The sequence below is a fragment of the Cynocephalus volans genome, chromosome 3 (assembly GCF_027409185.1).
Source record: "Cynocephalus volans isolate mCynVol1 chromosome 3, mCynVol1.pri, whole genome shotgun sequence".
Classification (NCBI taxonomy): Eukaryota; Metazoa; Chordata; class Mammalia; order Dermoptera; family Cynocephalidae; genus Cynocephalus; species Cynocephalus volans.
In genome coordinates, this window is record NC_084462.1 from 10,353,815 (window position 1) to 10,379,478 (window position 25,664).

The 25,664-nt window shown below is 38.8% G+C and overlaps 1 protein-coding gene across 1 annotated transcript in view; it reads right to left on the minus strand.

The window, feature by feature from the left end:
• Positions 1-576: 576 nt before the first annotated feature.
• LOC134372404 (NACHT, LRR and PYD domains-containing protein 9-like) overlaps positions 577-25,664 on the minus strand; it is a 56,638-nt gene continuing 31,550 nt past the window's right edge. The window contains exons 5-9 of the mRNA XM_063089923.1: positions 23,474-23,644; positions 5,959-6,129; positions 3,718-3,888; positions 3,098-3,268; positions 577-724 (exon numbers count right to left, since the gene is read on the minus strand). Of these exons, the coding sequence (XP_062945993.1) occupies positions 577-724; positions 3,098-3,268; positions 3,718-3,888; positions 5,959-6,129; positions 23,474-23,644 (832 nt within the window). The remainder of the gene's footprint in view (positions 725-3,097; positions 3,269-3,717; positions 3,889-5,958; positions 6,130-23,473; positions 23,645-25,664) is intronic.

Here is a 25,664-nt window from a genome sequence, read left to right on the forward strand (position 1 = left end):
ATTATAACAGTTAGGCTTAACTTATATTTGAAAAAGACTATTAAACAGTGTAGATGCAATTGAAAAAGATAATACTAAATAAAAAATCTATTGGAGTTACATACTGAAAGAATAAGTAGAGATTTAGAAATGCATTTTTATTAGACTCAAAAAAGAATCAAATCTAAATCTGGACAATAGAAATAGAAAGTTCGGATGGCTGTTAGATCTAGAGATGCCAATATAATCTATAGACACATCCTAGCATCACTTCCAAATCAAAAGTATCAGAGGATCATGGTTCTTTCAAATTCAAGCTCATACACTCCAAGACATTAAGAAAATAAAGCCATCCTTTCCAAAGTGTTTAGCATTCATTTAGAGTATGTGTTCTTCTAAATACTACAAGGAAGGATAGGAATTCTAAAGAGAGGAATAGAGGACCGAGGCAAAGACCAACAGCACATACACACTGAATCACATTCCACAATCATAAATCACAGCTCCCATGGCCATGATGTGCAGTTATGGGACAAGGTGTGTCAGGAGAAGACATTCCCATTGTGGCCAAGAAAAAGCTTTTGGGAGAAGATTACTTCAGGGTATATCCCATCGGATAAGAATACCCTTAGTAGCGTACTCGTCTTTAATCCAAGGTTTATGTAAAATGGTTAGGTTAGGATTTTTCTCTTCTACAGATGCCAGCAGCATGTGTGCCTCCTGGCCAAATGCAGATTTGTCCAGCCTAGAAAAAAAGACAGAAAAATTTACTGTACACATGATTATTCGCCTCTGTGCATCCTGATGTCTACTTTTCCCCTTCCTTCTTCCTTGGAAATGACTGAGAAATGAATTTTGAAAGAAAGCACAAATCTTGTCTATAGAATAGGAAACCTCTGACTTATACTGTACAGTGAAAGTCCATATAAAGCATATATTAGCAGGTTAAGATTTAAGTTGAAAAAGATTGAAGTTAGATAAAAATGACAATTTCCATTCACTGGATATTTTCCCAGGCACTTTATTCCTTATATGTAACGTGTGTGTGTGTTTAAACTTAATGTATTATGAACTTTTCTGAAATATATGGAGGAACTAGTATAATGAATTAATGTGCCCATCAATAATTACCAATTTTCAATAGCTATCAGTATTCAGCCTGTTTCATTTATATCCCACCCACTTTTGTGAGATAGTTTAAAGCAAATGCTACACATAATTTCACCCATAAATACTTTGGCTGTTCTTGTTTATTTTTGCTATTCCTATTTCCGTGCTATTGTCTCCTGAATAACTAATAAAGCTGATTTTTATGTTCACCAATAACTTATCAAATATTTTTATGAATTCTATCTTACTTAACTGGTCAGCATTGAACATAGTTAATTGCACTTTTTTTCTCAAAATATTTTTTCCTTAGCTGTTGAAACACAACTTTCTCCTGGCTTCTCCTATTCTCTTATTAGCTGATCCTCTTATCTTACACATTATTTTCTGTATCTCTTTATGACTTCTAAATGCTGGAGTTTGCCAGGTATCAGGGAAATAGAAACTATAAGAAGTTCTCAAATAATTGGTAAGACAGGAACACAGGTTTTTCTGAAAGAATATGTGTGGCATTCCCAATACTTTCTTCTCCCTACACCCTGTGTCTTCCTTTCTTGCCTGGTGTGCACAGTCATGTGCTTTTTCATGTCTAATTATAAAAGGGTGTTGATAAGTGTTGGCAAGTCACAAAAATTCATAGACATTTTGACACAGTAGCAATAGGCGTGATATTACTTTTGAATTTCCCAAAGTAGGGAAGATAGTTAAGTTCTCTCTCAGCCATAGACACACTTTGATAAATAAGTTATCTAGTAAGGACTGGTCTGAATATTTGTTACCATGTAGATGATATGTTTTGGCTATGAGGATGGTGGTTGAATAAAAGGGAGACCTGATAAAAGTTATGATTTTATAATGCAAATACTAAATATCTGACCTGTGCCTATAGGAGCTGGGCCTCTTTTCCCCTGGACTCATTTATCTCTTACTCTGCTCTACCGCTGCTCAGGACTCGTCAGCCCTGGAGAGCACAAAGCCTGGCTGTACCTCAGGGCCTCTGCACTTGCTGTGCTCCCTCACCTGGATCTTCCCTAGATATTCAGATGGCTCCTTTGAACTCCACTTAGAATTCTCTTCAAAGGCCACTTTGGGATTATTTCTGATCAAGCATAGTGGTCAAGAACAGAGTGTCTGAAGCCTTCATGCTTACTTTCAAGTTCTCCCTAAGAACTCCCTAGCCATGTGCCTTCAGGCAGAACCCCTCCTCTGAGCAGGTGTCCTCATATGTAAGGTAGGGTCACATGAGTGCCCCTCAAGGGCTATTGTGAGAATATGAATGAATGCACTTAGCATGCTCAGAGCTGTGCCTGCTCTTTAACTTCTGTTCATTTCAGCCCTGTGAGTCTTCTCCCTCTTCAGCCAGTCATGCCATGACTGGAGCATTCCTTTCCTGCCTCATGATGCTCTGTGCCTGCAACCCCAGAATTTCTCAACATCTCACTCATTATCTCTTACACATTACTCCTCCCACCCCCAGTATAGAATAAAGGGTACAAGGGCAAGGATGTAAACCACTTTGTTTATGGCCACGTCTTCAGCAAGTCATCTAGCAGGCATTTAAATATTCATCCTACAGATGTTGAATAGGTCCACTTTAAATACACATATAATATTCAGAACATAACCACTGCACTTTAGTGAAGGTACTTGAATCAAGACTCTGTTCAGCCCTTCAAAGAACTTCCCAACTCTGACCTTGGGTTTCTCATTTACGGGCAATGTAAGCAGGAGATGGTGTTTGTATTAGAGCAGTGGGTCTCACCTAGGGCGATGGTGTCTCCTAGGGGACATTTGACAATATCTGATTTTGACTGTCAAAACTGGAGGGAGGTGATACTGGCATTTAATGAGAGGATAGCCTCAAGGAATATTGCTCAACATCCTACAATACACAGAACAGCTCCCCACAATGAAGAGGTCTCCAGGCCAGTGTCAATTGTGCTGAGGTTGAACACATCAAGGTTAGTCTACCCTCACTCTGAAGACCCTCACCACGGGAAACAGGACTCACCCAAGCAACTGCAGTGAGCAGTCCGCGTAGAGCAAAGCTTCACACAGCGCCAACACCCCATTACGGTCCAAGACAATCCAGTCGAGATTCAGGCTTCTCAGTGTTTTGCAGGTGGTGAGAGTCAAGGCAAGGTCTTGAGAACAGGCAGTGGTGAGCTGACACATTTCCAGCCTAAAAAGAGAAGACCACCAGAGGAAAAATGCCTGGCTTTGGGCAAGCTATAAAGCAGACCATGGTTACATGCCAGCCCCATGCATCTGAGCAGAAGACTTTAGTCTAGACCAGTGATTCTCAACCAGGGCAATTGTGCCCTGGGGGACATGTGGCAATGTCTGGTGACATTTATCCTGAAGAGTGCTATTTGCAACTCATGGATGCTTCTGAACATCTTAAGATGCACAGTAAACCCTTCCCCTTGTCCCCAGCAAAGAACTATCCAGTCCCAAATGTAAATAGTTCCAAGATTGAGTGAACCCTGGTTTCACGGAACAGCATTTTAATTATCAGATTGTTACAGACAGACTTGTTTTTAAACCTGCTTTCCTTTAGTCCTGTTAATCCTCTAGCTTTTCCTACTCTTGAAATAGGGGACCTTTCTCACAATGATAGTAGATACTCACCCGAGACACTGTAATTTACAGTTAGGGTGCATCAAAGCACCACATAGCTGTTTTACACCAACATCTCGTATGAGATTGTTACCAAGTTTGAGAGTCTTCAGTTTCCCATTGCAAATAAGAACAGCAGAAATGTCCTTACAGCAAATGGGAGTGAGGGAACAATCTGTCAGCCTGGGGAAAAAACACACACAAATGTTTATATGCTCACGAGGTCCAATGGTAATGGCTTAGCTTATTTTCATTTATTCATACAAAGCAAGAAATACTCAAGTACTTTGGAGATAACGATGATGTTTATGATGAAGATGCAATGACTTCTCAGCTCCTCCACCTTCCCTGCTGTACCCCAACACCCTAGACGCGCTACAATATTCTGCCTTGCCTGGTTCTTTTCCCTTGGGTCTCTGCTCTTATTGCTCTCCCTGATGAAGTGCTCCTGCTCAAAATATAAGCAGGCCTACTCCCTCACTGCCTTCATCTCTGCTCGATATTAGTTTTTCAGTGAGGCTTCCCATATTTTGGATAACATCTTGTTCTCAATTTCTCTCCAGCCTTCAATCTTATGATTCCCTAAGGTACTTACTACCATCTCTCTCTCTGTATGTTAGCAGGTAGGTAGAGGACAGAGGATAAGTAGAAGATAGATGTAGATAGAAGTGGGCAGAAGGTAGATGTAGATGTGGAAAGAGGTAGTTGGATGGGTAGATGTAGGTGTGTAGATAAATGACACACAGATGACAGAACAGGGAGAGAACACAAATACACAGATGATAGGTGATATCGAAGTTAGAGAGGTGAGAAAGATATATATATATAGATAGATGTTAAACATTTATGTTGGATAATAGATGAATAGGTACAGAACACAATATATAGATGATAGGTGATAGAAGTTGGATAGATGTTAAATAAATGTTAAATAGATGAAAGATACATGATTACAAATACATGATAGATGACAGATGTGTGTATATATACGCATATGTACACACATACATATACCTATATGCATATGTCTGATATGTGTGTGTGTGTGTGTGTGTGTGTGTGTGTGTGTGTGTGTGTCAGTGGCTCCCAAGCAGACATGATTTTTTTCCTGTAGGGGACATTTGGCAGTGTTCAGAGACATCTTTGGTTTTCCACACTGGAAGAAAGGGTGCTACTGGCATCTACTGGATAGAAATCAGGGATGCTGCTGAAAACCTTACAAAGCACAGGACTGCTCCCCACGACAAAGAATGGTCTGAGCCAAAATGTCAATAGTGCCACAGTTTAGAAACCATAATGTATACATAAATACATTCTTGCAGCCTCATAAGCACATATGTGCACATGTGTGTATGTAAAACACTCCATGAAACAGAAGCTGTGGGAATGATGATGTTGGAATGTCTTATTTTCCAGTTTTACTTATCCACCTAAGAAGAGTCTCCAGCTCCTAGTGGAAGAAATGATTCTCATGCTATGTCTCTATCATTTACTGAGTGCATATTATGAGCCAGTCATTAATAGTTCCTCATATACATGATTCCAGCTGGCCATCTCAACTCTTTAGGGTAGGGACTAGCTATCCTCACATTACACCTGGGGAGAGATGAGTCACCTGTGCAAGTTCACACGGCCACTCGAGGGCACCTGGCACTCTATTTCAGGCCCTTCTGAAGCCAGAGATCCAACTCCAGAGCAGCACACTGTACTACCTCTGTCCTGACAACTCCTTTAGTCAAGACCTATGCTTTTTTTTTTTTTTTTTTTAAAGTGGATACTATTCTTTTCCTGTCTTATTATTTTTGGGCTGCTATGAAAAATACCATAGACTGAAATGGGTGGCTTATAAATAACAGAAGTTTCTTTTTCATGGTTCTGTAGTCTGAGAAGTCCAAAACCAAGGTGCTAGCAGATGGCAGATTCAGTGTCTGGTGATGGCCTACTTCCTACTTCATAGACAGCATCTTTCTACTGTGTCCACACAAGGTAGAAGAAACAAGGAAGTCTCTAGGAACTCTTCTAAACGGGTACTAATCCCATTCTTAGAGGCTCCACCTTCACAACCTAATCATGTCCCCAAAGTCCCACCTTCTAATACCATCACCTTGGGGCTTAAGATTAAATATATAAATTAAGGGAGTTACAGACATTTAGACAACAGCACTTCCACCTTCCTATTTCCTTCTCAGAATCCCAGTATTCAAAAACCAAAACAAAACGCCTGCCATTCAAACCAATCATAGCCAGTCCTACCACAGCTCCTGTAAGTTGCAGTTTGGGTGCTTCAGTCCTGCACATAGAGATGCCACCCCCTTATCTTCCAGGAAATTCGACCCCAGATCGAGGAGAGACAGGGATTTGTTGCACAAAAGGGCTTGGGATATGTAGTCACAGGAGACAGAGTTGAGACAGCAGCGCATTAACCTGCAAAGACACACAGTTGATTTGTCAGCTCATTTAAGCTCTGTATAGTAATCTCATGACACCACATGCAAAAAATTTTAAGTCATTTTTTGCATTCTTCTTTCACTTGAGAAAATAAAGGAATTAACTTGTAGCAGCTGCAGAAGAAAAGAATGTGGAATACAGTGGCCCCAAAAGAGAATGTTGGATTCCAGTTCCAAGTCAGGTCACCAACGGCTGGATGACCTTGGACAGAAATCACCCAAGCTTTGCAGAGTGTACTTCTGGCTTAATGAAACATCCTGGATAGCATCCTATGCAAAATAATTTGTTTTTATTATATATATTTAAAATTTTGCTAAAAGATTTTTTAGGTACTCTTGCCACACATATGTGAAAAGGAGTAACTATATGAGATGATGAATATGTTAGTTTGCTTGGCTATAGGAACCATTTCACTATGTATATGTGTATCAAATAATCGTTTTAAAATTATTTAATCATACTGTATTGCATACTTGAAATTTGCTAGTTCATCTTAAGCGTTCAACACACACACAAACACAAAATGATAACTATGTGAGGTTATGGTTGTTTATTAGCTTGTAATCATTTTACAGCATATACATGTATCAAAATGTCGTGTTGTTCACCTTAAATTTACACAGAGTTTGTCGATTATACCTTGACAAAACTGGGAAAAACAAATTAGAGGAGAATTTCAAGGGAATATTTTAAAATTTGTGATTATTACTTTTTGCCTACTCAGTGTTAGAGATTAAGAAAATAATAGGAAACATAAAATGCAAGTCACAGCCTAGTAGCTAATGATGGAATATGACCCTTGTTGGTAGTCTGCTTAGCTGAAATCAACTTCAATGTTTTTCTAAAAATTAGCAGTCAACTTTTCAATTCCATACTTCTAGCTATCAAAGGAAAGCCAAGCACCTGGTACCCTGACCCAGAAGATCACATGGCAGAGAGAGGTAGAAGGAAATCCCAACTTCTACCTTGGATGGGACAGGCACTGTCCCACTCACCATAACCACCATGCAGCCTAGTCCGTCACTAACATTATCTGCCTGGCTTCCTCAGAAAGATGAGTGTGAGAAGTGGAGCAAGATGGCAGACCAGAGGTGCCCAAGTGTATCAGTTCATTTCTGTTGCTTATACACAGAACTGAGTAATTTACAAGAAAACAAAATTTATTGCTTATGGTTTCTGAGGCTGGGAACTCCAAAGTCCAGGAACACATTTGATGAAGGCCTTGGTGGTGGCTACTGAGCCAGGAGTCTCATGTAGCAGAAAATAGCAGAGCAAAGAGGGCCTAACCTCTCAAGTGCTCTTCTTTTAAAGCCCTCAGAACCACGCCACTGACCACCATTATTAATCCATTCACTATGGCATGGTCCTACAATATAATCACCTCTTCAAGGCCCCTCCTTTCAATTACCGTAATAGGATTTCCCACCCTCAACAGTTAACAGTGGGAATTAAGCTTCAATGTGGTTGCAGGGGGCACCCAGTCTACAGCACTGGGACTCATGCCTCCTACGGAAAAGTACCAGAACAACTAACAGCTAGATATTGATGGGAGCCTCTGTAGGAGAGTACAGGAATGCAGCAAGAGACTGGCAAAATCCCTGTGGACCACAAAAGCCCAGAATGGCAGCATGAAGAGGAGAGGCAGGCACTTGGCATCGGCCACCACATCTCTGCCACTGGGACTGGCACAGGAGGGATTTTCCATTTCAGGAAAAGGGTAGGCAGTGGGCCCACACAAACCCCCATCGTCTATTGCAGGAGGATTCCACTTGCCCTGGCAAGTGGTGGGGAACTGCCTAGAACACATGCCCTGCATTGCTCCAGCACAGGAGCACATACAATGCATTCCCTACCCCCTACCCTCGTGACCCAAGTCAATGCAGGATAGCACCATCTTGAAACTAGAGCCACTGCGGAGTGCACCCTGCCCTGGGGCCAAAGGGCACAACCTTTCCCCAGCCATAATCCTCACCATCATCCAAGTGTACTCACACGAGGCTACAAGGTCCTGGTCCCAGTGGCTTGAAGCCTGAGCCACAGAAGCTGTGGCTCTGGTCCTGCAGTCTGAGGAGCCAACCCCAGGCCAGCTGAACTGACACACCCACATGACTCCATCCAGAGATCAGATCAGACAGGCAGACCCTCCTCAGGCGGACCACCTTCCTTCTTCCCCCTATCCTGATTCTTGCCAGCTGGTTGAGTTCTGTGCACCTGAGCCCTCAAACCAATAAAATAGTTCATAGTTCCCTATCCTAATGAGTACACCCATGGGCCAGTGGAAATAAAGTGAATTCATGCCCCCCTGGAGAAGTGGTTTTATCCTCAACAGTTGCAACTAGAATCCTCATCTACCACCTGAGAGGTGGCTGGTTGGGCCCCCTTTCAGCAGGCTGGCTTCCTGACCTTGCCTACCACCCAAGAAGAGCTTGGATAGCTCTCTTTCTGTAGCCCTGCTTTGAGACCTCATCCACTGTCTGATAAGCAGCTGGCTGGGCCCCCTTTCTGCAGGCCTGCCTAGCAGCCTTGCCCCATCACCCTAGAAGTAGCTGGTCTGACTTTTTCTCATCAGGCCCACTTCCTGACCTTTCCCATTACTCAAGAAGCTGCTGTCAGGGCCTCTTTCTGCAGCCTCATGTTGAGGCCTTGCCTACTGCCTGAGAAGTGGATGGCTGGGTTACCTCTTGGTAGGCTCACTTCTCTACCTCACCCACTGCCCAAGAAGTGGCAGAACAGCTCCCTTGTTGGCAGACCTACGTTGATGCCTTGCCTAATGCCCAAGAAGCAGCTGGCAGGGCCACAACTTTGCATACCACTTCGAGGCCTCAACACACCACCCGAGAGGCAGCTGGTCAGGACCCTTTTGCTGGGCTCACTTCCTGACCTCACCTACCTTCCAAGAAGGGTCTGGTCAGTTCCCCTCTCTATAGCCCCACCTCACAGCCTTACCCACTCTCCGAGAAGTAGCTCAGCAGCCCTGTCCTTTGCAGATCCACTTCTGAACCACCACCGGAAGAACAGTCTCCCTCCTTTTCCCCAACAAGTGACACAGTGAATAGGACACCAGCAGACCTACACCCAGATAGCAAAGCCAAAGTGCACCTATGACCATGGCTCAGAGAAACGAACAACTTAGCTGTCATGCCCCTGAAGGACCTACCCCTGAGTCTGTAAGCCATTGCATGCACATGCATGTGAGTGAGAAACAGACTGGCTGATGTGCCACTGGTGGGCCAACCCTAGTCAGAGAAGCAGTACAGTGACCCTGCCCCTGGTGACCTAGTCCTGGGACCCTGACACACCACATGCCACATCCCCAGCTTGAGAATCAATCCAGCAACCCCATCCCCAGTGAGCCAGCTAACACAGGGTACACACATGCACACTAGCCTGTATAACAGCCCAGCAATCTCTTCCTACAAAGCTATGCAACTGCCACTACAAACCTTCCAAGCAGACTACTGACTCACTTGCAGACATAGTAGAAGTGGATTACAGCTGAAGAAACTGAGTACACTACAGCATCAATCCAAAACAAAGCCACTGTACTCTACCCAATTCACATGCTAGGATGCATTTGCAAGTGAAAGTTATTCCCTATGCAAGCCATTTTACAAAACTCAAAGAGGTGATTGTTCCATGAGATTCACAGATATCAGTGCAGGGAAAACAAGAAATGTGAGAAAACAGGGTAACATGATACCAGAGAAACACAATAATGCTCCAGTAACTTATGCCAATAAATCAGAAACTGTCAGCTTGCTAACAAAGGAATTCAAATTAATTATCTTAAGGAAACTCACTGAGATATAAGAGAATGCAGGAAACTCAACAAAATGAGAAACAGTTTATGATCTGAAAGACAAATTCAACAAATAGATATCACTTAAACAAGCAGAAATTATGTAATTGAAGAATACATTGAATGGGAAAAAAATCTGAGAATCTCAGACTAGATCAAGCAGAATAAAGTAAATGAGAAATAAAAGAAAAAAAATTTCTGATCATGAAGATAGAAACTTTAAAATAACACTGGTAGACAAAAAAAAAAGAATGAACAAAGCCTTTGAGATTTATGGAATATTATTAAGCTAACAAATATTCAAATTATGGGCATTACAGAAGGAGAAGAAAACAAAAGATATTGAAAATCTATTTAACAAAATAGCTGAAAAATTCTCTAGTCTTGGGAAAGATACAAACATCCAAATGCAGGAAGCCCAAAGGTCCACAAATAGATTCAACCCCAAAAGTTCCTCTCCAAGAGACACTGTCACCATACTAGCCAACATTAAAGACAAAGAATTCTAAAAACAGCAAGAGAAAAATGTTAAGTCACTTGTACACTAACAGACTTCTCAGCAAAAACCCTATAGGTCAGGAGAGAATGAGATGATATATTCAAAATACTGAAAGAAAAATATGCCAACCAAGAATATTACACCCAGCAAATCTATCATTCATAAGCAAAGGAGAAAAAGTCTTTCAGACAAGCAAAATTAAGAGAATTTATCATCACCAAACTGGCCTTACAAAACATGATTTTGGGAGTCTTACATCTAGAAGAGAGAGAACCACCACCACTATATAAAAATAGCTGAATATGTAATTTTTTTTTTTTTTTGGCTTTTTCGTGACCGGCACTCAGCCAGTGAGTGCACCGGCCATTCCTATATAGGATCAGAACCCGCGGCGGGAGCATCGCTGCGCTCCCCGCGCCGCACTCTCCCGAGTGCACCACGGGCTCAGCCTTAGCTGAATATGTAAAACTTACTTGTAGAATAGAAAAATTAGAAAGGAATCAAACTGTATCAAGACAATCACAAAACAAGAAAACAATGAGAATAAAGGAAGAAAGAAGTGACACACAATCAGAAAACCACCAACAAAATGACAGAAGACCTTACACATCAATAACCTTGTTGTAAATGGATTAAATGCCCCAATTAAAATACATAGACTAGCTGAATGGATAAAAATGCATGACCCATCCATATGCTGCCTACAAGAAACACACCTTACCTACAAAGACACACATAGACTGAAATTGAAAAGATGGAAAAAGATATGCTATGCAAATGGAAAACAAAGATGAGCAGGAGTAGCTGTACTTATATCAGATAAAACATACTTTAAACCAAAATCTGTACTAAGACACAAAGAAGGAAATCATAATGATAAAGGGTGTAATAATTAATACAGTAAGAGGATGTAACAATTATAAATATATATGTACCCAACAATGGAGCCCCCAAATATATAAAGCAAATATTATCAGATATAAAGGGAGAAATAGACACCAACATAATAATATTTGGAGAAATAAACACATCAGTCTCAGCCTTGGACAGATCAGGCCAGGAAATCAAAAGAAAACATTGGATTTAAGTGGCATCATAGATAGGATTGGACCTAATAGACATTTACAGAGCATTTCATAAAATGGTTACAGAATACACGTTCTTTTCATTAGCACATAAAACATTCTCTATGACTGACCATGTGTTAGGCCACAAAACAAGTCTCAACAAGTTTATAAAAGTCAAAATCATAAAGTATTTTTTTACCATAATGGAATAAAACTAGAAATCAGTAACAAGATAAGCTTTTGAATATACACAAATATATGAAAATTAAACAACATGCTCTTGAATGACCAATGGGTCAAAGAAGAGATTAAGAAAAAATCAAAACATTACTTGAACAAATTGAAGACAGAAACACAACATGCTATAACCTATGGAATACAGCCAAGGCAGTATGAAGAAGTTTATAGCAATAAATACCTACATCAAAAAAAGAGAAACATTTCAAATGTATGACTAATGATGCATCTCAAGGAACTAGAAAAGAATAAAGCAATCCCAGAATAAGTAGAACAGAAATAATAAAATTAGAGCATAAATAAATGAAATTCAGACTAAAAACCCAATACAAAAGATCAAAGGAAAAGTTGGCTTTTTTTGAAGAGAAAAAAAAAATTGACAAATCATTAGCTAAACTAAGGAAAAATATAAATGACCCAAATTAAATTGGAAATGCAGAAGAAGAAATTACAACTGATATGACTGAAATTTAAAGGATCATTAGAGATTTTTATGAAGTATACACCAATAAATTTGAAAGCTTAGACAAAATGGATAAGTTCCTGAACACATATGATCTGCCAAGACTAAATCAAGAAGAGAAAGAGACATGAACAGACCAGTATCAAGTAACCAGATTGAATCAGTAATAAACTCCCCCCAAAAAGCAAAGGACCAGATGACTTTACTGCTGATTTCTATTAAACATTTAAAGAAGAATACCAATAATTCTTGCAGTACTATGAAAAACTGAAGTGGACAGACTTCTTCCAAACTCATACTATGAGGCCAGCATTACCCTGACATCAAAACCAGGCAGGGATACAACAATAAAAAGAAAACTACAGGCCAATAATCTTGATGAACATAGTATTTTATTAAAGGTTTTGTATCTGACAGACCAATTCCAACAGCAGATCTAAAAGATTATACATCATGACCAAGTAGGATTTATCCCAGGGATGCGAGAATGGCTCAAAATATGCAAATCAATAAATGTGTTATATCACATCAACAGAATGAAAGAAAAAGAAATATAATTGTCTCAATAGATGCAGAAAAAGCATTTTGAAAATTCAACATCCATTCATGATCAAAAATCAACAAATTAGGTTTGGAAGGAATGTATCAATATAATCAAGGTTACATATGACAACCCCACAGCTAGCATACTGAACAGGGAAAAGCTGAAAACTATTCCCCTAAAAACTGGAACAAGACAAGATGCCCATTCTCACCACTTTTATTCAACATATCACTGTAAGTCCTAGCTAGAACAATTATGCAAGAGAAAGAAATAAAGGGCATCCAAATTAGAAAAGAGACAGTCAAATTTTCCATTTGTAGATTACATGATTTTGTATAGAGAGAAATCTAAAGATTCCACCAAAAAGCTCCTAAACCTGATAAATAAATTGGTAAAGTTGCAGAATACAAAATCCACATATGAAAATGATTAGTATTTATATACACCAACAACGAACATCCAGAAAGAGAAGTTAAGAAAGCTATCCCTTTTATAGTAACAACATGAAAATTAAATACCTAGGAATAAATTTAACCAAAGAGGTGAAAAGATCTCTACAAGGAAAACTAAAATACTGATTAAAGAAATTTAAAAAGACACAAAAATAGAAAGACATCCCATGCTCATCTATTGGAAGAATCAATATCACCAAAATGACCATACTACCCAAAGCAATCTACAGATTCTATGCAATTCCCAAACTACCAGTGACACAGTTCACAGAAATAGAAAAGACAACTTAATTTATATGGAACAACAGAAGACCCTGAATAGCCAAAGAAATCCTGAGCAAACAAAACAAAACACAAGGTAGGGAGCATCTCATTCACTGACTTCAAATTATGCTACAAAACTATAGCAATCAAAACAGCATGGTACTGACAGAAAAACAGACACATAGACCAATGGCACATAATAGAGAATCCAGAAACAAATCCATGTACCTACAGCCAACTGATCTTTGACAAGGGAGCCAAGAACACATGTTGGGGAAAGGACAGTCTCTTCAACAAATAGTGCTGAGACAACTGGAGATCCATAAGCAGAAGAATGAAACTAGACCCCTATTTCTCACCATTTACCAAAATCAATTCAAAATGGATTAAAGACTTAAATGCAAGAACTGAAACTATAAAACCTCTAGAAAAAAGCATAGGGGAAATGCTTCAAGACATAGGACAGGGCGAAGATTCTGTGAATAAGACCTCAAAAGCACAGGTGAAGAAAAAGTAAGAGTCACAAAAAATGATTACATTGCATAATGTTGAATATACTAATTATCCTGATTTGAGCTTCACATATTGCACACAGGCATTGATATTTAATGCTGTACCCCTCAGATAAGTATAATCAATTATGTTTCAACTAAAAATAAAGCTTCTGCACAGCAAAGGAAATAACCAACAGAGCAAAGAGACAACCTGTAAGATGGGGCAAAATATTTGCAAACTATACATCTGACAAGGGATTAATATCCAGAATATAAAGGAACTCAAACAACCCAATGGTAAAAAAAACAAAAAAATTTTAAAAATGGGCAAATGACCTGAACAGACATTTTCCAAAAGAAGACATAATAATGGCTAACAGGTGTTTGAACAAATGCTCACCACTAGTCAGAGAAATGCAAATCTAAATCACAATGAAATATCATCTCATCCCAGTTAGAATAGCTATTATCAAAAAGACATAAAATAACAAATGCTGGTGAGGATGTAGAGAACAAAAACTCTTACACATTGTTGGTAAGAATTTAAGTTAGTGCAGCTGTTATGAAATATAGGATGGAAGTTCTCTCTAACAACCTGGCAATCCCACTACTAAGTATTTATCCAAAGGAAAGGAAATCAACATGTCGAATGGACACTCATGTTTATCACAACTTTGCTCACAATAGCCAAGATTTGAAACCAACCTAAACATCCATCAGACAATTGGATAAAGAAAATGTGGTATATAAACACAACGTAGTACTATTCAGCCATAAAAAGAATGGAATCCTGTTATTCACAACAACATGGATGAGCTTGAAGGTTATGTTGAATGAAATAAGCCAGACACAGAAAGAAATACTGTACGTTCTCACTTATATGTGGAAGCTAAAAAAAAATTGATCTCACAGAAGTAGAGAGTAGAAGAGTGGTTACTAGAGATTGGTAAGGGGAGAGAGGAAGGGGGATGGGGAAAGAGTGGTTAATGGATACAGAATTATACATATAAGAAAAAGATCTAGGGAGGCTACAGTCAAATCAAATTATTGTATAACTTCAAGTAGCCAGAAGAGAGGATTTTAAATGTTCCCAACACAAAGAGTACCAAATGTTTGAGGTGATAGATATGCTAAATACCCAGATTTGATCATTGCACAGTGTATAAATGTACCCAAATATCTCGTTGTACTCTAGAATTATATGCAATTATTATGGATCAATTAAAAAGCAAAATAAGAAATAGAGAGTAAAATGGAGGTTACCAGAAGCTGGAAGGGGAAGGAGAGGTGGGGAGAGGTCGGTACAAGGTTAGATAGGAGTAGGTTCTGGTGCTCTAGGGTGGCAATAGCTAATAATATTGTATTGTACATTTCAAGATATCCAGAAAAGAGGATTTTGAATGTTATAACCACAGAGAAATTATAAGTATTTAGGTGATAGATATGCTAACTATTCCGATTGGATCATTATAGAATATATGCATATATTGAAACAAACTACCCCATAAAATGTATGATAAATAAAATTAATTTAAAAACTAAACAGGCATAAAATTAAACGTAATGTGTAATCTTGAATTGGAATCTGTACCAAAAATATTCTAAAAATAACATTAGAAAAATCAGAATATAGTCTGTATATCATAGTTTTGAATCAATGTTAAAATTCCTGATTTCCATAATTATACTATGATTATGAAAGCCAATGTTTTTGTTCTTAGGAAATACACACTGAAGAATTAAAAAAGAAAGTTATTAGAGTGTGACACCTGGCAGGAAAAAGCAAAAGTTCTTGATGAGCCAACAGTATTCATTTTTAGTGAGTTTTACTTTCCAATCTTCTAATTTGAGACCAGACATCTAATTTAAACTTTTTTCAATGAAATAAGCATTTGTCATGTTTTGAAAGTATTTAAATACTTAATTGCACAATATAGACTTTAATGGCTACTCTATTCACTCTGAATATCCCTTGCTTGTTTTTATACTTCCTGCCATTTTGCAGAATCCTGAGCAAGTGGTGTATATTATAATATTTTGCAAATTTGTTGAAAATAGTTGTATTAGTCTGTTTTGTGTTGCTATAACAGAATACCCGAGACTGGGTAGTTTATAAAGAACAGAGGTTTATTTGGCTTACGATTCTGGGACAGCTGCATCTGGTACGGGACTCAGGCTGCTTATACTCATAGCGAAAAGTGGCAGGCAGCTGGTGGGTACAAGCAGATCACATGGTGAGAGGAAGCAAGAGAGAAAGGGGAGGTGCCAGGGTCTTTTAAACAACCAGCTCTCCTGGGTACTAATAGAGCAAGAACTCACTACCTCCACACCCCAGGGAGAACATTAATCCACTCATGAGGAATCTGCCCTCATGACTCAAATTGCTCCCAACACTGCCACATTGGGGATCAGATTTCCACATGAGTTTTGGGGGGACAACACATCCAAACTTTATCAATTGTTGCACATTTCTCCTTAAATCTCTAGTGACATTCTTCATATTATTACCCTTTTACTTTTATAAAGATTCAAGCATAAAAAACCAAAATGTTAAGTGATATCGGGGAGGAGTCAAGATGGTGGAGTAATTGGTTCCTGGTGTCGCTCTCTCCCACAGAGCGACCAATTTGCAGCTTTTGAGGAGCAGCGACAGAAAACCCGAAATCTGTGCTGGAACAGACAGGAGCCCCCCACCGTGGGACCCCAGTTCAGGTTGCTCCCCATTTCAGAGAGAGACTTTAGAGCTTTTGGGCTCACATGCCCTGAGCTTGCCAGCCAGAGAAAGCAGACGGGGCTGAGGCAGGACTTCTGGTGCAGGCTGTCCCATCTCCATGAGTGATCTGAGAGGCACGTGTTCCCAAGCCCTGAGCCAGATGAGCTGGTGAAGGCTGATGGGGTGTGAATTTCGGCCCAGGCCTTCCCGTCTCTGTGAGTGGCCTGAGAGGCTCCGGGATCCTAAGCCCTGAGTCAGAGAAGCAGGCAGGGTGGGACTTCTGGTGCAGGCCATCCATTTCTGTGAGTGACCTGAGAGACATGAGTTCCCAAGCCCCGAGCCAAACAAGCTGGTGAATGCAGGTGGGGTGGAACTTCCAGTCCAGGCTAGTTTCTGCTGTCCAGAAGCAGCAGACCCTTTTGAATCCAAGCCAGACGTCAGGGTGAAACAAGTGAACTGTGATACCCCCAGCCACAATGACAAAACACCAAAGGAAAGAAACCAGAAATATGAATAATCAAGAAAGTACATCAGCACCAAAGGAAATTAATAACTTACAAGTGCTAGATCCTATAGAACAGGAAGTCTGAAATGACAGGCAAGGAATTTAGAGTAACTATTCTATGAAAACTAAATGAGATACAAGAAAGTCAGTGAAACAACACAATGAAATGAGAAAAGACATACAGGATCTGAAAGAAGAAATGTACAAAGAAATCAATGCCTTGAAAAAGAATGTAGCTGAGCTTGTGGAGCTGAAGGATTCATTCAATGAGATAAAAAATACAACAGAGAGTTTAACCAGCAGACATGAACAAGCAGAAGAGGGAATTTCTGACCTCGAAGACAGACTGAATGATCACAGGCAGACCAGAAAAAAGAAAAAATAAAAAAAATTGAAGAAAATGTAAGAGAGACAACTGACAACCTTAAGTTCTCAAATATTCGAATCATGGGTATTCCAGAAGGGGAGGAAAAAGGAAATGGCATTGAAAACATACTCAATGAGATAATAGCAGAAAACTTCCCAGGTATAGGGAAGGTCACAGATCTCCAGATTCAGGAAGCCCAAAGATCACCAAACACATTCAACCCAAAAAGATCCTCTCCAAGACATGTGATAATCAAACTGACAAAAATCAAAGACAAAGAGAATCTTAAAAGCTGCAAGAGAGAAGTGGCAAGTCACTTATAAGGAAGCCCCAAACAGAATAACAGACTTTTCATCAGAAACTCTAAAAGCCAGAAAAGAATGGAATATATTCAAACATTAAAGGACAAAAATTTCCAGCCAAGAATACTTTACCCAGCAAGGCTATCCTTCGGAAATGAAGGACAAATAGTATATTTCTCAGACAAACAAAAACTGCGGGAGTTCATTACCACACGACCAGCCCTACAAGAAATTCTCAAGGAAGTACTGGGTGTGATACCACAAAACAACCATCACTACCATGAATACACAAGAAAGAAGACCTACCAGCAAAACAAAAATGCTAACAAAAGAGAAAAATTAGTTTATCTATCACCCCAAGAAACCAACAAATACAGAGGACAAGCAGAAAATTTGAAAGAAAGGAACAAAAGATACTTAAGACATCTAAACAAAAATAAGTATAATGCTAGGAGTAAATCAATACCTTTCAATAATAGTTCTGAATGTAAAGGGACTAAATTTCCCATTCAAAAGAAACAGACTGACTGGATTAAAAAGATGGATCCAACAATGTGCTGTCTCCAAGAGACTCACTTGACCTGGAAAGACACACATAGACTAAGACTGAAAGAATGGAAAAAGATATATCATGCAAGTAGAAATGAAAAACGACCTGGAGTAGCTATTCTTATATCAGATAAAATAGACTTTAAAGCAAAAACTATTAAAAGAGATAAAGATGGCCAATATATAATGATAAAAGGATCTATCCATCAAGAAGACATAACAAACATAAACATATATGCACCTAATGTTGGAGCAGCCAGATTCACAAGGCAAACACTATTAAATCTAAAAAAAGAAATAGACACTAACACCATAATAGGGGGGGACCTGAACACCCCACTCTCATCATTGGACAGATTGTCTAGGCAAAAAGTCAGAGAAACAGAAGATCTAAACAATACTTTAGACCAATTGGATTTGGTACATATCTACAGAACATTCCACCCAACAACCTCAGAATATTCATTCTTCTCATCAGCTCATGGAACATTCTCCAGGATAGACCACATGTTAGGTCACAAAGTAAGTCTTAACAAATTCAAAAAACCTGGAATTATTCCACTTATTTTTTTCTGATCACAATGGATTAAAATTAGAAATCAATAACAAATGAAACTCTGAAAACTATACAAGCTCATGGAAATTAAACAACATTCTACTTAATGACATGTGGGTCCAAGAAGAAATTAAACAGGAAATCAAAAAATTTCTTGAAACTAATGAAAATAATGATACATCATATCAAAACCTGTGGGATACTGCAAAAGCAGTTTTAAGGGGGAAATTTATTGCATTAAATGCTTACTTCAGAAGAATGGAAAGATGGTAAATAAATAAACTAACACTTCACCTTAAAGATCTAGAAAAACAAGAACAATACAAACCTAAAGTTGTAGATGGAAACAAATAATTAAGATCAAAGCAGAACTAAATGAAATAGAAACACGAGAAACAATACAAAAAAAAAATCAATGAAACAGAAAGTTGGTTCTCTGAAAAGATTAATAAGATCAACAAACTTTTAGCAAGACTAAGAAAGGGAGAGAAGACCCAAACGACAAAAATTAGGAACAGAAAAGGTGATATTACAACAGACACCTCAGAAATACAAGGAATCATTAGAGACTACTATAAACATCTATATGCCAACAAATTTGAAAATCTGGAGGAAATGGATAAATTGCTGGACACACACAAGCTACCAAAACTGAGCCAAGAAGATATAGAAAATCTGAACAGACCAATAACAATAAAATAAATTGAAGCTGTTATCAAAAGGCTCCCAAGAAAGAAAAGCCCAGGACTGGATGGGTCCACTGCAGAGTTCTACCAAATCTTCAAAGAAGAACTGATACCAATTCTCTACAAACTGTTCCAAAAGATTGAATCAGAGGCCATTCCCCCAAACTCATCCTGTGAGGCAAATATCACCCTGATAACAAAACCAGACAAAGATATATCAAAAACAGAAAGCTACAGGCTAATATCTTTGATGAACATAGCTAGTATTTTATTGAGGATTTTTGCTAACAGAATACAGCAACACATACAGAAAATGATACACCATGATCAAGTGGGATTCATCCCATGGATGCAAGGTTGGTTCAGCATATGCATATCATAAATGTGATACACCACATTAATAAAAGCAAAGACAAAAACCACACGATCTCTATTGATGCTGAAAAAGGATTTGACAAAATTCAACATCCTTTCATGATAAAGACTCTCTACAAGTTAGCCATAGACAGAAAGTATCTCAACATAATTAAAGCCATATACGATAAGCCCACTGCCAGTATCATCATACTCTCACCACTCCTATTCAACACAGTGTTGGAAGTACTAGCCAGAGCAATCAGAGAAGGGAAGGAAATAAAGGGCATCCAGATTGAAAAGGATGAAGTCAAGCTGTCTCTTTTTGCAGATGATATGATCCTACATATTGAACAGCCTAAAGCTTCTATAAAAAAACTCCTAGACTTGATAAACGATTTCAGCAAAGTTACAGAGTACAAAATCAACACAGAAATCAGTAGCATTTCTATATTTCACCAGTGAACATGCAGAAAGAAATCAAGAAAGCTAGCCCATTTACAATAGCCACCAAAAAAATAAAATATTTAGGAATAAAGCTGACCAAGGATGTGAAAAATCTCTTCAAAGAGAACTACAAACCACCGTTGAGAGAAATTAAAGAGGACACAAGAAGATGGAAAGATATCCCATGCTCTTGGATTGGAAGAATTAACATTGTGAAAATGTCCATATTACCTAAAGTGATCTACAAATTCAATGCAATCCCCATAAATTCCAATGACATTTTTTCTCTGAGATGGAAAACACTTTCCAGACATTTATATGGAACAACAAAAGACCACACATAGCCAAAGCAATCCTTAGCAAAAAATAAATAAATAAATAAATAAAGCTGGTAGCATAACACTACCTGACTTTACACTATAACACAAAGCTGTAATAACCAAAACAGCATAGTACTGGCATAAAAACAGATACATGGATCAATGGAACAGAATAGAGAACCCAGAAATTAACCCATATGCCTACAGCCATCTGATCTTTGACAAAGGCAGCAAGTCTACATACTGGGGAAGAGACTGCCTTTCAACAAATGGTGCTGGGAAAACTGGATAATCATATGTAGGAGAATGAAACTAGACCCGTATCTTTCACCATATACCAAAATCAACTCAAAATGGATTAAAGAATTAAATATACACCCTGAAAGAATAAAACTCTTAAAGAAAATATAGGGGAAACATTCCAGGAAATAGTATTGGGTACAGAATTCATGAATAGGACCCAAAAAGCACAGGCAACTAAAGGTAAAACAAACAAATGGGATTATATCAAACTAAAAAGCTTCTGCACAGCAAAGAAAAACCAATCAACAGAGTAAAAAAACAACCAGAGTAGGAGAAAATATTTGCTAAATATACATCTGACAAAGGGTTAATATCCAGAATATAGAGGGAAATCAAAACAACTTTACAACAAAAATTAACCCAATTAAAAATTGGCAAAGGAGCTGAACAGACATTTATCAAAGGAAGATATACAAATGGCCAACAGACACATGAAAAAGTGCTCAATATCACTCAGCATCCGGGAAATGCAAATCAAAACTACACTGAGATACCATCTCACTCCAGTTAGGATAGCTAACATCCAAAAGACCGAGAATGGTAAGTGCTGGAGAGGTTGCAGAGAAAAAGGAACTCTTATCCACTGTTGGTGGGGCTGCAAAATGGTGCAGACTTTATGGAAAGTGATATGGAGGTTCCTCAAACAATTGCAGATAGATCTACCATACGACCCAGCTATCCCACTGCTGGGAATATACCCAGAAGAATAGAAATCACCATGCCAAAGGGATACCTGTACTCCATTGTTTATTGCAGGTCTGTATACAATAGCCAACAGCTGGAACCAGCCAAAATGTCCATCATCTGATGAGTGGATAAGGAAACTGTGGTACATCTACACAATGGAATACTACTCTGCTATAAAAAAGAATGAAATACTATCATTTGCAACAACATGGATGGACTTAGAATTATATTAAGTGAAACAAGTCAGGCACAGAAAGAAATACCACATGTTCTCACTTATTTGTGGGAGCTAAAAATTAATAAATAAACATACAAATGAAGGGTGGGGGGAAGACAGAATAACCACAAAAATTCCTTGAACTATTTAAGCTAAGTGCACAGATACGATGTGGGCAGTGTGGTGGGGAGAGGGTGGAGAGGAGTGGGCAAAGGGGCATGCAAATCAGGTAAAATGTATTTTGAGAAGTAAAATAAAATAAAATAAAAAATAAGTGATATATATTAAGCTCTTTAGATACACATAATTAGCTTTAATAGTTATTGAGTACACTTCGATTTTATTGTATGTCAGGCAGTTATTTGATAGTCAAAACTTTTTGCCTTCCAGTATGTTATTTCTTTTCTATACCTTGAGTCATTTAAAATTTTAAAGTTCATGGTTTTTCTCTTTTCTTTTGTGCATACATATGCACAAACTCATATGTGTATGAGTGTGTATGATGCATATATATATGTGCACATACATGCATGTATGCACAGCACACAAATTTTGTGTCTATGTCATTCTTTCAGACTTGGGTGTTCTTGTGCATGTCTCCCATTTTAAGGCACTGCAGCATTTTGTTTGACTTGACACAATTTCTAGCATGGCCTCACTGCAAAAATAGAGAATGTGTTCTACTGCTATCCTGGCCAACCACCCCAAATGGAGAAAGCAGTTCACTTTATATACAATTATGTACCACATAACAATGTTTCAGTCAGCAAAGGACCACATATACGATGGCCCCATTAGATTGTAGTATATTTACTGTACCCTTTCCATGTTAAATATGTTTATATACACAAATACCATTCTATTAAAACTGCCACCGTACTCAGTACAGCAACATGCTATATAGGTTTGTAGCCTAGGAGTAACAAGCTATACCACATAGCCTAGGTGCATAGTAGGCTATACCATCTAGGTTTGTGTGAGTATACTTTATGATGTTCACACAATGATGAAATTGCTTAATAATACATTCCTTATATGCATTTCCATTGTCAAATGACACATGACTAAAGCAAGTAAGAGGGGAGACACTGGAGGAACCCAGTAATAACCTAGAATTTATGAAGTCCTGTACCTGAAAGGAATCAAGTAAATTCATTTTTTAAAAATTTTACTTATAATCTCTCCTAGCCCAGCAGCCAGTACATGGATAGGGACATCCCTATTTATGATAAAGATTTATTGAGCTCCCGATTTGAGGTTTCTGAGAGGTAGTCTTGGATTTCCTGAATTCAACCTCATGGTCCTCTATATTTAAATTAGCTTCATTTTACTGAGGAAACATGCATAAAGAAGTGACTCAGGTCTAAATACTGATTCCATGTTCTGCAGCATCCCTCAATGAGCAACTGGTTGTTGTGATAACAGGTTGATTCACGTGCATGCTTTTGAAATCTCCCACTGAGCATGCTTCATGCTTCCCCCCAGACCAACTTACATGAGCGTCTCCAGGGAACAGTCTGGATGCTTCAAGGCTAAGCAGAGCACCATCACTCCTTCATTCATCAAGGGATTTTCTACCAGGGAGAGATGCTTCAACTTATTGTTGCAGACGAGTACAGAGGCAATATCTTCACAAGCTTCATACATGATGTTACACTTTCCCAACCTATGTGGGAGACACATTGTAGGATGTGACCAAAGACTTCAGATGGATTACACAGCATTGGCTGTGGCTCCAAAGATACCCACGCCACTAATGTTTCACCTGCAATTCCACTGTCTACATTCCAGATTTTTTAAAAGCACAATTACATGACATAGCTGTCCAGTGAAGTTAGGAGAAAATCTAAACCAGTGGTTATTAACCAGGGGTGATTTTGACCTCTGAGAGACATTTGGAAATGTCTGGAGAGATTGTTGGTTTTCAAAAAAGGGGAAAAGGGTACTACTGGCATCTAGTGGGTAGAGACTAGGGATGTTGCTTAACATTCTTCAACGTACAGGACAGACAAAAGGATTTTCTGATTGTCTAATTTGTCAATAGTGCTGTAGGAGACAGGAAAAAGTCACACTTTTTTATACTTTCACATGTTCAATACAGCACACTTCTGTGACCAGATGTGGAAGGGGGTCCCCCCCCAAACAAGTAGTTCGCTAGCAAACACTGAGTGTCCTACAACATAACTCAATCCTGATGCTATCTACCTGGAGTTAGAATAAGATTTCACAGGTTAATAAGCAATCATCATAAAACTGTCCTCTACTTCAGATCCCAGTTGCAAGCCCTAGGTTGTTTTATCTGTGCTTCTGACTAACCAGCTATAAAGGGGGGGTTCCCATGACCTCCTCCTAGGATTTAACTAGTTTGTTAGAACAGTTCAGACCTCAGGGAAACACATTTACCAGTTTATTAATAAATGATGTTATAAGGCATATAGATGCACAGCCAGATGAATAGATACATAGCTCAAGGTCTAGAAGAATCCCAAGCACAAGAGCTTCTGTCCTTGTGGAGTTGGGGTGCACTGCATGGATGTGTCTGTCAACCTGGAAGTTCTCAGAACTCTGTACTTTTGGAATTCTTGTGGAGACTTCATCACATAGGCATGATTAATTATTAAGTCCATTTTCAGCCTTCCCCCGCCCCATGGGGGTAAGGAGTGGGTTTCTATCAACCCCTGGGTTCTTAATTATGGTTTTTAGGGTTTTAATTAGGGTTTTAAATTATGGCTTGGCCCTTCTGGTGACCAGCTCCCATCCAGGAGCTCATCAAGAGTTCTCATTAAAACAAAAGATGCTCTATCATGCAGAAAATTCCAAGAGATTCAGGAGCTCTGTGAAGAACAAGGGTCAAAGACCAAATATTAGAACAAAAGATTCTCCTAGCACCCTATCACTTGGGAAATCACAAGTGTTTTAGAAGATCTGTACCAAGAACCAGAGACAAAGACCAACACATATGTGTTTGGCCCTCCATATGTGGGGCAGATTTGTTTCAGGATCCCCCGTGGATACCAAAAATTTGCAGGAGTACAAGTACCATAGTTGGCCTTGCGGAACCCACAAATATGAGAAGTCAGCCGTAAGTACTCTGCTTCTGCATACCATGATTACTGTATTTTCAATCTGTGGTTGGTTAAATCTATAGATACAGAACCCACATATAAATGGAAACTTGCAGTTCAAACTCCTGCTGTCCAAGTGTCAACTGAATTTCTTATTATAAATCATAATATCACAAGTGCCAAGGTTGATAAATCCCAGCCTGAGACTTCATGCAGCTTAAAAGTGACAGGCAGTTCCATACAAATTTTAAGATATTTTCCCCCCTATATCCATGGAGAATTTCATTAGTATTTTGATAGGGGTTATATTGAATCTGTAGGTTGCTTTGGGTAATGTGGACATTTTGAAGATGCCATACAAATAAAGCAATCTTGAACAAAAAGAACAAAGTTGAAGGCATCACACTACCTTACCTCAAAATATACCATAAAGGTACAGCAACCAAAACAGCATGGTACTGGCATAAAAACAGACAAATAGACCAATGGAACAGAATAGAGAACGCAGATATAAATCCACACACTTGCAGCCAATTGATTTTCAACAGATGCGCCAACAATATACTCTGGGAAAAGGACAGCGCCTTCAACAAATGGTGGGAAAAATGGGATATCCAAATG